Genomic DNA, 14,772 nt, shown 5'->3' with positions numbered 1-14,772 from the left:
ACCGGGGATGTAGTGTAATTGGATTTTCGGAAAGTGTCTGAAAGAGTCCCAAGTAAGAGTCAAGTGTGCAAAATTAAAGAATTTGGATTGGGGTTAATGATGGCTGGAGACTGGAAACCTGTCCTGGAGTTTGGAGAACTGTCCATGTGTGTGGCAGGCTGGGAGGGAGGACAGAACTTGTTTTGCTGTTGTAATTTTGTATTTTGTTGTGTTGTGTTTTGTTCTGCCAAGCATTGTGAACATGCTACGTTGGAGCTGGATTGCTGACCCAGACCATCCTTGGGTGTGATGGTTGTTAATGCAAATAGCACATTTCACTGCATATTTCCATTTACATGAGATAAATAAATTTGAACCTGAATCTGAATCAATACTAGCTGAAGAGGAAGGAGATTAATAGAAAAAAATGGGGAGAAAAGTGAGTGAGTATTTTTTTGTGATGCCAGGCAGTAATCACAAGAGTATCACAGGGATCAGTGCTTTGAGAGCCTGCTTTTCAATAAGAGAACTAAATTTAATAGGGCATAGAACAGTACAGCACAGGAACAGGCACGTCTGTATTTTTTATTGGTGGTTCTTCAATGTCATTGTATTGAACTATTAGAGTATAGCCAAAGCATTACACAGTATTTGTGCAGTTCTAAACTAGAAACTTTGAGAAGAATTTTCAACATTCTCACAAGCCATGCCTGGATTTGGCTTAGGCTTGCACTAATATGGATTTCTTGGCGAGTAGGAATTGATTTCCATGTTAAATTCTACTTGTATGTATTGGGATTCTTTGTTCACAGATTGCTATGTTTTGAGCAGCTATTTTTCTCAGTGGTTCTGCTAGGTATCAGAGATTAGATGTTCAGCATGTAAGAACCCCCCCCCACCATCCCACTTATGTTCTCTCCATTGCTTAATGGTTCTGAAGCATATTGATACACTGGTGTAGAGCCATAACCTGGAACAACTGTTCAAACATTTTCTTTTGCTATTCAGGAGAAGCTTAGAGAGAGAGAGAGAAAAGTGAAATTAGTTATACTCTTATGTTAAATTACTGAACAACCAATGGAAGATAGAATCGGCTGGTATTTGCTCCTGGTTTTTGAAAGCTTTCTATTTTAAAGCTTTCTATCTTTCTATTTTAAGAATGACAAGGAGCCAAAGGACCATTCAGTGTGTGACAGCAGAGCTAATAAATCTGCTGATTTGTAGTTCCAGCGACCTGGCTTCACTTCTGACATCTGGTACTATTGTGTTGAATTTGTATGTTCTCCCTATGACAATGTTGTCTCTCTCTCCAGGTGCTCTGGTCTCAACCCATATCCCACAGATTTGCTTGGTTAATTGGCCACTATAAATTCCTGTTAGAATATAGGTGAATAGTGGGGGAAGCCTGGAGTTAATTAAGAGGACTATCACAACAATTTAAAAAAATAACCAGATTAGTTTAACTCAGTGCTTGATGATTTGATGTGGACTTTGTGGGCTGAAGACTTTTCTCACTGCTGTGTGATTCAAACTAACTGAAGTCACAGAAAAGGGATATCACTGATCCTGAAACATTCAGAGTATCCTTTCCAATAATATTGGTTTTTGTAACCCACTTTTAACATCTAATCAGACGTTGCCTCCATTCATCACTTTTTTTTCATCCCTTGAAGTTCAGGGAACTGTACCATATTCTGTAGAGTTGGGTGGGCTATGCCTTAAGCTTGAATGGGAACTCGCATGACTACTTCCTGGCACAATGTTCATGAGTAATTTTTTGATTCTCCAAGATGATTTAATAGGAAATACTTCGTAAATAGTTCGCAATTTTGTACTTTTTTTTTCAGTGCAAGAATAAGCCATGCGATGAACCTCATCCAAAATAAAGGCATAAGGAAAGATAAATATTAAAATTTTCTGAGCCTGTCTTCTACCTTTCTTGCTCCCACCTGCGCTATTGTCATCCCATTACCACAGCACCCAAATTCACCACTATTCCCTAAGGTTATTGCTCTGTCTCTATAAACAGCCATTTATTTTTCCAAAAGTTCTCTCTCAGTCAGAAACTTCTGTCCACTTTGAGCAGCTGCTAACTGAAACCTATTGCTATACCCTGAATTATTTAAAGGAAAACCTTCCTGCTGATGCTTAAGCAGGGCAGTTAAACTCTCATGGTAAGCCACTGCTATTTACTGGCTGCCCAAAGAGTGGGCTGTCCCTGGTTTTCTTTTCGCTTCAGTAAATTGATCAATCCCTGCCTGAAAAGAAAGGGAAATACCATAATCTGTAGCTGCTTGGAAGATGCAGTCCAAGTTAACAGTCAAAGTCATTGATTTTGCCTTTGGTGATAGGTTATCTCCACTTGATTTATCCATTGTGTTTTTTAAAAAAAACATCCTTGTAATTTTTCTCCAGAAAGGCATTCCAATTTAACTCTTGTTACAAAAGAGGCATCAAATCCTCATTGATGTTTCTCATGTATAATCCTGCCTTTTCCAGTTTGCTGAAGTACCATGCAGTTATGTGGTTGTGCACATTTTGTCATTTTATTATAATGGATTAGGTGATTTGGGCATTTGTCATTTCCCAAATTGCCAATAGAATTTATTGTTGCTGTTGAAAGCATCATCACTTACACTGTCTTACTACACATTAACTATCAATTTTTAAGTAATATCTATTCCATTTTAAGTGAGTGACTAATTGTCCTCTGTTTTGAGATACCTATGTTATTCTGATGCTGATCAAGTCAAACTGGAATGCTTTGCTGGAATAATGTACATCTTCACTTGTATCAGTTTCAAAGAGTGCTGACAATAGAATTTATGGAATAAAAGCAGAAGCTGAAAACACTCAGCAGGTCGGGTAGCATCAGTAGATAGAGAAGCACTTAATTTTTGTTGATTAGCATATATGAAGTCTGTGCATTGGAATGTGTATTTGCATAATAGACTTGGTGTGGTAGCAATAGATTGCCTCTGCAGGATTTAATAACTTATCAAAACATTTAGTGGTTGGAAATGTAAGTTAAATTGTGCTATTAATGACAAATGTAGTGCAGTGTAGGCCTCCGTTAGTCTAAATAAACCATGGATTCGCGCCTTGGAAAGTTTCCAGGGCGCAAACCTGGGCAAAGTTCTTTTTTGTGGAAGACCGGCAGTTGCTCAAGCTGCAAGTCTCCCCTCTCCACGCCACCGATGTTGTCCAAGGGAAGGGCATTAGGTATAACAAATAGTTATACAATGAAGCATGCTGATGTAGCCAGGATTTTTGAGTATTTTCAGTATAGCTCTCAAAATATTGGGTGGCTGAATAAAAATGGTTTCTTCTATGATTTTGATAAGGAATGGTAATGGTTTCTGTCACCTATATGTGGATGTTGTCATATTATTTTTAAAACATATTATGTTTATGTATTTAATCTCAAGGCCAGAAATGCTCGCACATCTGAGGTGGTGGCAGTTAAGAAAATGTCATATAGTGGTAAACAAATAACAGAGGTAAGAAAATCCAGGTTTGTTCATTTTAAAGCCTATTTTTCTCTACATACTGCTAAGGGGTTACCAGTGACATTTAATACATTTCTAATTTTTGGGATTAAATCTCCAAAAATGCCCAGCTGATCCATTTGACAGTAACAATACAACTAATTTTTTTTCAGAAATGGCAGGATATAATCAAAGAAGTAAAATTTTTACGCCAGCTGAAACATCCAAATACCATAGAATACAAAGGTTGCTACCTAAAAGAACACACTGCCTGGGTATGTTGCAAAGCTATCGAATTTTATATGATTATACTGTAAGTCCTAAATGTAGACTTTTTGCTGTTCAGAGTTACCATGTGAATCGTGAATAGATGATAGACGCATTTTGCTGGGGAATGTATTTTTATGTCTGTTTATCTTAATAATATCTTTTCAGTCTGTGGAAGTTTTAAAAAAAGTAAAACTGTTAGAAATACAAGTCTGCCTTGTCCATAGCTTCCTTCACTCTTCCATTGTAGATGGAAAGAAAGCCTTACATATTTTAATTAAACACATTATAACCTTCAAAACTCAGCATTTATTTCACTAATGGCAGAAAATAGCATTTGTTTTGCCTTCCACACAGTTGTTAAGGTTCAGTTCTAGCTATTTACAGCTCATCTTAAATCAATTTTTTTAACTTTACATATTCCACTGACCACACCATCAAAATCTCACTTACATCAGCGTTTTTGTCTGCTAGTTAACTAATTCCAGGCCTTTTAAAAAAAAATCTTATCTTTAATGGCTTCTTTTCCCTCCATGTCTGGACATTTATGAAATGAACATCTCCAAATTCTTTCTTTTATAATGACAACTCATTACTTGAATATTCCTTCCTTCATGGGATCCTTATAAATATTTCAGCATTTTTTTATATTTGAATTCCAGTGTATGCAGTATTTAGTGTATGTATCCCATATGCTTTTGTTAAAGCATTCTTCACTTTAAAAACTTGTAAACTACTTGTTATCCTTCTTCCTGAAGAAAACTAGGGAAAACCTTCTTTATTGTATGAAGAATATGAATCTTTTACTATAAGGAGTAAGTGTCAAAAGAGCATAAAATGCACCAAAAAGCATATAGATAAAAGTGATAGGAAAAGGTGCCTGCTTTTAGGATGAGAAGAAAGAGGCTCGTATGCGCATAAATTTTCTGTAGCTATTGAGGCTGAGAAACCTGTTTTGAATTGCATTTTCAATGCAACTCTTAATGTGTTTTTTTTCAAAAAATGTAATTGTCCATTTAGTATTTTGTATAGGCAAGTAATCCTTAAGCATTTTTAATTTCAGATGGTTATGGAATACTGCCTAGGATCAACTTCTGATTTACTGGAAGGTAAGTACCATTAAGTAAGCATTGAAAAATTTTACTATGGGTCAAAATCAGATTTTAATGTGCAGTGCAGAATGATTCTTAAATTTCCATAATAAAAATAATAGATTTTAAAAATTTCTGACTGTGCAATAAAGAATAATCCGGTTGCAAAGTATTACATTTTTTAAAATTATAGAAGAATTGGGAGCAGGAGTATGCTCCACCCCTCATCAAAATCACAAGAAAGTAGGTGCAGGAGTAGGCCACTTCGCTGCCATTCAATATGATCATGGCCAATTTAACCCAGGCCTGAACTGTTCTTTTGTGGCAGCTTCTTATAGCTTTAAATTCCTCAATGTTCCAAAATTTATCTACCTCAAATTTATATATTTCTAGTGACCTAGTCTTAATAGCTGTCTGGGAATAAGAATTCCAGAGATTAATTACCATCTGGAAAGAAATGTCTTCAAGCAACACTATGAAATGATGGACCTCTTGTAACTGAGTCCTCTTGTTCAAGGAGGTCATGGCTTATTGTCTTCATTAATTTGATTTTTAGTCACTTCCTATTTCCCTTGATTCTGTTAATATCCACAAATCCGTTGAACTCCCTGAATGAGTACTTCAGATTTAGTTTGTAATTTTTAGGCATGTGTAAATAATTTTATATGATTACTTTCCAAATATGTAAGTACCCCTTCTGATTTGGTTCAGATAAACATGGTAATTGATTTCAGTCGTGTTTTTATATTATTGGGGATATAAAATGCAAGTTTAAAGTTGTGTATAGATATAAAGTAGTTTGGTAAAGTTACAGTTCCATCACCTGTTCATGCACCTCTTGATCTGGAATTGTTTGATGCTGGAAGTCAATGCCTGAAAATGTGCAATTTAATAGCACTGGCATCATCACCCTAAAACTTGACTGCAAAACGATATGGCAGATTTAATTTTAATAAATCTTCAATAAAAATATTGGCTATTTTTTGCTTTGAAGTAATGCTTTAAGTGAAATCTGAGCCAAAGGGAAGTTAAAACCTTCTATGATTGCATTGTGTTGTAAAATGCTATTTTTCATTGAGTTTTGCAACTCATTTTCTTTAAAGAATTTTGTTATGAGCCTATACATGAAAAGAAATTCTAATTTTGAAAACATGCTTTCTCCTTAGTTCACAAGAAACCACTTCAGGAAGTGGAGATTGCTGCCATTACCCATGGTGCCTTGCAGGGGCTGGCCTACCTGCATTCTCATAATTTGATACATAGGTGAGAAATTATAGTGGGGAAAAAATCAAAAGAATGTGATCTGTCCTCTAAAGGTTGAACTAATGAATTAAATATCTATAATTGCATGTGATAGTGGAAGTGATGATCAGTGATTTAGAAAGGAAATTAGATAAGCACTTGAAGGAAACATGACTGCAGGACTGCAAAGATAGAGCGGGTTAATGGAACTGATTGGATCACTGTACAGAGAGCAAGCACAGGTTTGATATACCACGTCTTTTTTCTATGTTGTTGTCAATCTGATGCAGGGTTTTGACTCAAAACATAAATAATTCTTTTCCTCACAGATACTGGGCAACTTGCTGAGTCCCTCTGGCAGGTAGTTTGTTGCTGTATTGTGAATCTGACTCAGAAATATCACAGATATGAAAACATTATCCCTTCCTTTCATACATGACAGTAGCAATACATTGTTTTCAATAACCCTAACATTTTGGCACTAGATTTTGATTGATTAATCTAGTGAAGTTATAGAGAAGTTGTCTTCTGCAATCTGTGTATAACTTTATTTACTGATTTTGTTTTTTTTCTCTAAGCCTAGTTCCAATACCTTCAATATTTACTTAAGCAACTAACTCTTTATACTTAGAATTTTAAATAACCCTTTTAACTATTTCCCTTTGAGATTTAAAGGATATTGAGTTCTGTAATCCTTGCGCATCAAATCACTGCAGTTATCTGCTTTCAAATATAAATATATATTTCTTCTGATATTGTCCTGCTTGGTGGCGCAATAACATCAGCGCCGGACTCTGGAGCGAGGGTTCCTGAGTTCGAATCGAAGTCGGGTTGAACGTCGAACTAGCAACTCAGTCTCGTAAAAACAAGAATAGCTTGCTACGGAAACACCGTCGTGACGGTGCTCCAATAACTCCAGTGCTGAGTTAAGCGCTATTCTTCTTCTTCTTCTGAAATAACTAAAACTGGAGAAAGTATTCTCTACAGCAAAAATGGAAAAAGTAGGGATACAATTCAATATTCCAAATATTCCACCAGTTTACAAGAGTAATTAAATATCAGGATATAACAGAAAATTTCAAATGAGCTTGAGGTTTGGGCAGCAGAAAAAAAACTTGGTGTATTAAAATTGAGAGTGCAAATGATGCTAAAATGGGGTATGGGTTTTTAATGTAGAGGTTGAAGGAATTACAGAAATATAAATTTAAAATGTTGCTAAGCTAGGGGGCAGCAAAGTTAGAAAACATTTGATCGAGGAATGGGATTTGCTTAGGTAATAATAATGATTACCTGTGCTTGGATCACAAAGTGTTCTCAAGGTTGGAATGGAAATTCTATAATTGCAATGTATCCCTAATTTGGTTTTGCAAACTGCAGTTGTTAACCTGGTTCAAACAGAGGTATCTTACCTTGTATAATAGGAAGCTAAAAGGAACAATTACTCCATTTTAACAACAACACACACAAAATGCTGGTGGAACACAGCAGGCCAGGCAGCATCTATAGGGAGAAGCGCTGTCGACATTTCAGGCCGTCGTGAATTACTCCCTTTTACTGAAAATGCACCTACCACATAATTAGCTGTAGGAAGTAAATAACCAGACAAAGAAAAAGGTAATTTCAAGGACCAAATGCAGTTTTGGGGATGTTTCTTTTTTTCCATCTCTTTCATTATGCTGATAGGAATTTGGCCAGCATTATTTGCCCAGATATCGACAAATCACTTGTGCAGAGAGTTTTTGTATGCTGCCTTTAGTGCAAGAAATAGAATGGAGGTATAATGAGTCAAAAATTGGAGTATGGATAATCATCTTAAAAGAGATAAGAGTGTTGGAAAGGAAAGTAAAATGACAATTACAGAGTGGCGATTGCATTTGAAACAAGTGAGTGAAGTAAAGTACAGGTGGGCAACAAGTTGCTTTCACCCTTAGGTAAGAGGTTTATAAACACAGAACTGAATGTTGGTGTAGAATAGAGGAAGTGCCTTACATATGGTGATAGATCATGAATTTCATTTCATAATGTAACTTGAACACTGCTATGTTTATATGTATCATTGTTCTGTTGACTGCACTTTTTCAATATCCCAACACTTGAGGTTTCAAATGATCCCTTTTCTTGTCTGTGCATTAGTCCATCTATGTAGATGGAGGATGGGATTGGGAAAACACTGCAACCTAATGACCCAAAAGCAGCCAGTTGCAGAAGTTACTGAACAAGTTGCACAACGTTCATGTCTCTCCTCTCCAGTAAGACAAGCTCTAAGCATTACAGATGCAGATAGAATGGGACATACTGCATTAAGCTTCAGTAGATCCAGATAACATAAACCAGGTGATCAGTAAGAGATGGGATTTATCAACTTTGTACAAAAACTCACAGAGAAACAATCGTAAGCTTTGTCTTTTTGAATTTAAGAGAGCTCATGAGGATGGTGCTTGAATTGATCTGTGCCACACAGCATGCAGGAAGGAATAATAATATATCTTAGCTGCTCAGTTGGAGAAGGTATGTAGTAAGTGAGTATTTTACAGGGAACTGACTGTGCTGTTTATTCAACACAGCTAATAGATGAATTCGATTGGGGAGATGAATGTTCCCTCTGGTGGAGGTCACAGCAGGATCCATTTACTGTCATGATGTTGTGAGCATATTTAAAATCAGCTGTAGATGTTGCACTTGTCCAGTAGATGGTGTAAATGACTATTTTTCATAAAACAAGCTAAGCATTACAAGGAAATGAAAGGCACCAGATACATGATTTAATAAAAACACTAAATGCTGGCAGAACTCAGCAGGCCAGACAGCATCTATGGGAGGAGGTAGTGAGGACGTTTCGGGCCGAAACCCTTCATCAGGAGTGAAGTAACTGTTTCGAGCCAAGAATTTCTATCAGGAATCTTCTGATAGAACTTCTATCAGGACTATCAGATACATGATTTGATGCTTCTTGGCATGAAGAGCAACTTGTGGTTTACAGAGGCTGAGAAGTCATGGTGATAAATTAAACACATGCATGGTCTCCAAAGCCATTACTGTGGAAATATTTTGGAAATGTTTGTCACACGAAGAGGATTCTGTTTTCCAAAGGAGAAGCCAAGATTGTCTGCAGAATGAGAGATTGCAGACAGTTGGATTGCAAAGTTTGCTTTGTTGCAAAGTTTGCAAACAATGCAAGGATAGGTGGAGAGGTAGGTAGTTATGAGGAAGTAGAGAGGCTACAGAAGGATTTAGACAGATTAGGAGAATGGGCAAAGAAGTGGCAGATGGAATACAGTGTCGGAAAGTGTGTTGGAAAGAGCATGAAAGTCTGTCATGCTCTTTGGTAGAAGAAATGAAAGAATCGACTATTTTCTAAATGGAGAGAAAATACAAAAAAAACTGAGGTGCAAATGGACTTGGGAGTCCTTGTGCAGGATTCCCTAAATGTTAATTTGCAGGTGATAAGACAAATGCAATGTTAGCATTCATTTCAAGAGGACTAGAATTTAAAAGCAAGGATGTAATGTTGAGACTTTATAAAGCACTGGTGAGACCTCACTTGGAGTATTGTGAGCAAATTTGGGCCCATTATCTTAGAAAGGTTGTGCTGAAACTTGGTGGGTTCAAAGGAGGTTTTTGAAAATGATTCTAGAATTGAATGGCTTGTTATATGAAGAGAGTTTGATGGCATTGGGCTCGTATTCACTAGAGTTCGGAATATGAAGGGTGACCTCATTGAAACCTATCAATTGGTGAAAGGCCTTGATCAAGTGGATGTGGAGAGGATGTTTCCTGTGTATATATGTGTATAAAAATAAAATATAATAAGTGCAAAAAGAGGGGAAAAATACTGATGTAGTGTTCTTGGGTTTACTGTCCATTCAGAAAACTGATGGGGAAGGGGAAAATGTGGCCTGAAATGTTGAGTGTTTGTCCTCGGGCTCCCATAGCACCTCTCTGATGGTCCTAGGTGATGGGGATCTGCAGTGAAGGATGCCATTTTTTTTTTTTTTTTTTTTGGAGGCATCACCTTTTTGTAGGTGTCCTGGATGTGGAGAGACCAGTGCCCATGATGGAGCTGGCTAAGTTTATAATTTTCTGATCCTGTACATCGGTCAATACCAAATGGTGATGTAGTCTGTTTGAATGCTCTCCATGGTACGTGTATAGATATTTGCAAGTGTCTTTGGTGACACACCAGTTCTCCTCAAACTCCTAGTGAAGTATAGCTGTTGTCAGTGGATCATTGCAGAAGGGTTTTGGCCTGAAACGTCGACTGTGCTTTTTTCCATTGCTGCTGCCTGGCCTGCTGAGTTCCTCCAGCTTTTTGTGTGTGTTGCTCGGATTTCCAGCATCTGCAGATTTTCTCTTGTTTGTGATTTTGAGTATTGAAAGGTCTAGGTAGAGTGGACATTAAGAGGATGTTTTCTATAGTAGGGCAGCCTTGGACCAGAGGGCACTGTCTCTGAATACAAGGATGACCCTTTAGAACAGACATGAGGAATTTCTTCAGCCAGAGGGTGGTGAATCTGTGGAATTCATTGCTATGGTTGACTGTAGAGGCCAAGTCATATTTGAAGTGGAGGTTAATAGGTTCTTGATTAGTAAGTGGGTCAAAGGTTACGGGAAGAAGCCAGGAGAATGGGGTTGAGGTGGATAATATATCAGTCATGATAGAATGGCAGAGCAGAATCAATAGGCTGAATAGCCTAATTTTGTTCCTCTGTCTCACAGTCTTATTCCTCTTTTTAGCGATTGATTTATTTGATTTTTATAGTAACTTATAGTATTTTTGTCTTGGACTGTACACCTGCCACAACAAATTTCACAACATTTGTCAGTGATAATGAGTCTGATTTTGATTCTAAAAATGCTGCTTTTCATTTTTCAACTTTTAGTTTTTCTGATGGTAGTAAACATTTCTTTGGTTACTTTTCTGATACTTTATTCAATTATCATTGTTTTGTAGCAATTTAGGCACTTGTTGGCAAGTCATTTCGCAACATTGTAATGGATAGGTAAATGCCCCTTGGTCTCTTCTGGTTTTCATTAACATCATGGCTAGTTCTGTACCCTACTTCCATTTTGCTGCATTCTGTATACTTGATGTTTCACTTAGTGCCCAAAACCTGTTGCTTCCTGTGTTGAATACACTCAATGACTAAGCATCCAATGATATCTAAAGTAAAGAATTCCAATGATTTACAACATCTGCCACAAGAAGTTTCTCGTTGCATCACAGAAAATGGTCAGTTGCCTATCTTTTGTTAATCCTTGTAGAGTAAAATCTTAATGATGTAGTTCTTAAATGATTTTCAAAAATACAGATGTGCTGGCCCATTGATTTCATCCTTTATCTGCCTTACAAGATTTATTTCCAGAATTAACATTTCTTTTAAAACTAAACCTTTTATCAATGAGCAGTAATATTTTGTTCACTTTTTTTTAATCCAATTCCTCATTGCCTTCTCGTCAAAATTATCTCATTCAAAGATTAAATTTAGTTTTTCTTGGCAAAAACCATTTCAGATAAAACTTTCTACTGCATTCTGGAAGGGTAGTTACGCTTCGTGTGTTAATTAATTGGCAGCCAAGCTCTCTCACATATACAGTAACCCTCTGTGCAAAGTTTAGCACTCTGTTCGAAGTGTTGAATGGAAGTTTCAAGTTAGTTTTGTATACAGGAGATTGGAACAATATTTTTATAAGTGCAGGCTGAGAATCTGAACATTCAGGAGCTCACTGAGCTGACTCGCAGTAAGATCTGGATGAAAGAATTAGCTAAATATGAAATTTTCATTAAAAAAGATCATTTGAAAGGATCAAAACTGGAGGTTAATTTTAACATCTTTGTTTTACAGAGACATAAAGGCAGGAAACATTTTATTAACTGAGCCAGGACAAGTTAAGCTGGCTGATTTTGGATCTGCCTCAATTGTATCTCCTGCTAACTCCTTTGTTGGAACACCTTATTGGTAAGAAATACATATTTAAAAGAAATGTATTGTGGCCTCTTTTAAGAAAAACACGAGCAAAACTTGGAGCTTTGTTCCAATCATCTTTACAGTGTGCTTGTGCTGCATGTTTCTATTTAACTCCAGGAAAGCCATAACATTTGGTAAAGTTGTTTATTACAAATTATTGCACCAGTTACTCTATTTACCACGTCCTACAGAACAGAAAAGTACCTGGTTCAATCTCTGGTCAGTGTTGTATTAAAAAAAATCTTGAGCAAAGTGGTATTAAGCAATGGTACAGCTGAACAGAATAAACCAATTTACATTAGCTGCTTTAAGTAATTGTCTTCAACAGCGGAGGAAAATATAATTGGTTGGAGCAATCTAGCTGTGTATATTTATGTGTATTTTTGGTATTTTTGACAACTCTTCATTTTGGTCATCATACTCAATTTGTTTTACTGCTCTAATGCATTTTAACAATGTAGAAAGATTTCCTCATTAACTTAATGTGTAATATTTTACAGGATGGCCCCAGAAGTGATTCTTGCTATGGATGAGGGACAGTATGATGGGAAAGTAGATGTGTGGTCTCTGGGGATTACATGCATTGAACTTGGTTTGTATTTCATTCTTATGACATAATTTATTCATTAGTATCTTATGATTTTCACTTTTCATTTCCCCCCCGAAGTGACCATGAAGTAGTAATTATACTTGTTCAAAACATTGGGCAAAGTTCATATAGTGCAGGGGTCGGCAACCTTTACCACTGAAAGAGCCATTTGGACCCGTTTCCCACAGAAAAGAAAACACTGGGAGCCACAAAACCCGTTTGACATTTAAAATGAAATAACACTGCATACAATGTTTTTTTTTGCCTTAATGCTATATATAAACAAACTATAATGTGTTGCATTTATGAAATCGAAGAACTCCTGCAGAGAAAACAAAATTACATTTCTGCATGCAACAAAAACATTTTGAACTCCGATAAAAAGACGTTGGGTTGAAGGTTACTTTTAAGTAAAATACTCAATGTCTATTTGAGTCCTTCTTGTATTTATGAAAAACGCCGAACTTAAATTGTCCGCCAGCAGCAAACCAAAAATAACGTCAGCCAGCTGTCAACCTGAAAAATAAAAGGACTATTTCACTGAACAATGAAAAAATATGATTATACGTAAAATAATAGGCAATTAAAATATTTATCATACTTGGTTAATGGGATTTCTGCTCCTGGACCTCAGCGCACAGCGTCTGCACATCAGGGCTGTATGACGTCACCTTCATCTTTACACAGGATCGCAAGCTGTCATCTGTGAGGTGTGCACGATGTTTGTTTTTAATAAAGTTCATGTTGGAGAACACCTGCTCACATACATATGTGGATCCAAAGATCGACAGGACTCCAAGTGCATACTTTTTAATGTTTACATAAATGTCGGGGATAGCATTCCATGTTTCGAACACAAGTTTGTCCGGTTTGGGGAGGTTTTCAATATCACTCCTTTTGTGATTCTGAGCAAGAACGGCCTTCTGATGGGCAACATCTTCAAGGTCTGCTGTCAAGCGTCTAAACTTGGACACCCATTTGTCTTTGTCGGCTATGTCGGCCAGTTCCATCTCAAGATCAGGTTGACTCACACCTGCTAATGCAGTCGTATTCAGTAGGGATGGATCGATGCTTAGGGGAGTGACCGGGAAGGATAATGTGGTTTTTTCCTCTCTGAACTCACAGAAGTGTTTCCCAAACAATGTTTGCATTGCAATAATTGCAGAATGTAAATACTCCGAATTTATCATGTCATGAGCTTGTTTGAACTCTCTCAAATTGGGGAAGTGAGACAATGTGCCTTTCTGTAAATCTCTGGCAAGCACTGTCAACTTGCGCTCGAATGCCAAAACATCCTCCAACATGTGCAGGGCTGTGTGTCCTTTCCCCTTAAGAGCTGTGTTCAGCGTGTTCAGCTGCGCAGTCATGTCTACCATGAAGTGTAGCTTTTCCAGCCACTCTGGCTGTTCCAGCTCAGGGAAGGTGAGCCCTTTGCTGCCCAGGAAAGTTTTCACTTCTTCCAGACACGTGACAAAGTGTTTCAGCACCTCCCCTCTGGACAGCCACCAGACTTTGTTGTGCGGCAGGAGATCAGAATATGCGCTTTCTAGCTCATCCAGTAAAAAACGGAATTGACGGTGATTTAAACTTTTTGCCATTATTGACAATCTGAATAACAACATCCATTACTTCTGTGCATTCTGGAGGAAATGTTTGAGCGCACAGTGCCACTTGGTGCAAGATGCAGTGAAAAGTCAGCAGCTTTCTGTCCAGCGACTTATGCAGTAAAGCCACAAAGTCCGTGTGCGCTGCTGTCATACTTGGTGCCCCATCAGTAGCTATTGGCACCAGGTGGGTGGTCTTTATTCCTTTGGCTCTTAAACAATTCAAGACAGCCTCACAGATGTCCTCCCCCTGTGTTTGGCCTTTTAGAGGTATCAACTCAATCATTTCTTCCTGTGGCCCGGCAGAGTTTACATACCGGCAGAACAGCGCTATTTGTTCAATATCACCTTTGTCTTTAGACTCGTCACAGGCAATCGAGTAGGCCACAGCTGAATTGATGTCTTTAATTTGCTGTCTTGTGATATCTTCTGCCATTTTTATGGTTCTGACTTTGACAGTCTTTGCAGAGAGGGGCATATCCCTGATTTTCTGCACAATTTCACTCTTGTTTTTAAAGTCCGTGAATAGATGTTCTGAAATCTTAA

General features: G+C 37.4%; 1 protein-coding gene across 1 annotated transcript in view; it reads left to right on the top strand.

Moving 5' to 3' along the window:
* taok3a (TAO kinase 3a) overlaps nucleotides 1-14,772 on the top strand; it is a 112,235-nt gene that overhangs the window by 40,545 nt on the left and 56,918 nt on the right. Inside the window, exons 4-9 of the mRNA XM_059988308.1 lie at nucleotides 3,413-3,479; nucleotides 3,641-3,742; nucleotides 4,798-4,843; nucleotides 5,992-6,088; nucleotides 11,911-12,024; nucleotides 12,534-12,625. Coding sequence (XP_059844291.1) covers nucleotides 3,413-3,479; nucleotides 3,641-3,742; nucleotides 4,798-4,843; nucleotides 5,992-6,088; nucleotides 11,911-12,024; nucleotides 12,534-12,625 — 518 coding nt within the window. The remainder of the gene's footprint in view (nucleotides 1-3,412; nucleotides 3,480-3,640; nucleotides 3,743-4,797; nucleotides 4,844-5,991; nucleotides 6,089-11,910; nucleotides 12,025-12,533; nucleotides 12,626-14,772) is intronic.

This window comes from Hypanus sabinus, chromosome 13, assembly GCF_030144855.1.
Source record: "Hypanus sabinus isolate sHypSab1 chromosome 13, sHypSab1.hap1, whole genome shotgun sequence".
NCBI classification, from domain to species: domain Eukaryota; kingdom Metazoa; phylum Chordata; class Chondrichthyes; order Myliobatiformes; family Dasyatidae; genus Hypanus; species Hypanus sabinus.
Note: the sequence above shows the minus strand (reverse complement) of the source record. Positions and strands in the feature narration are given on the sequence as shown.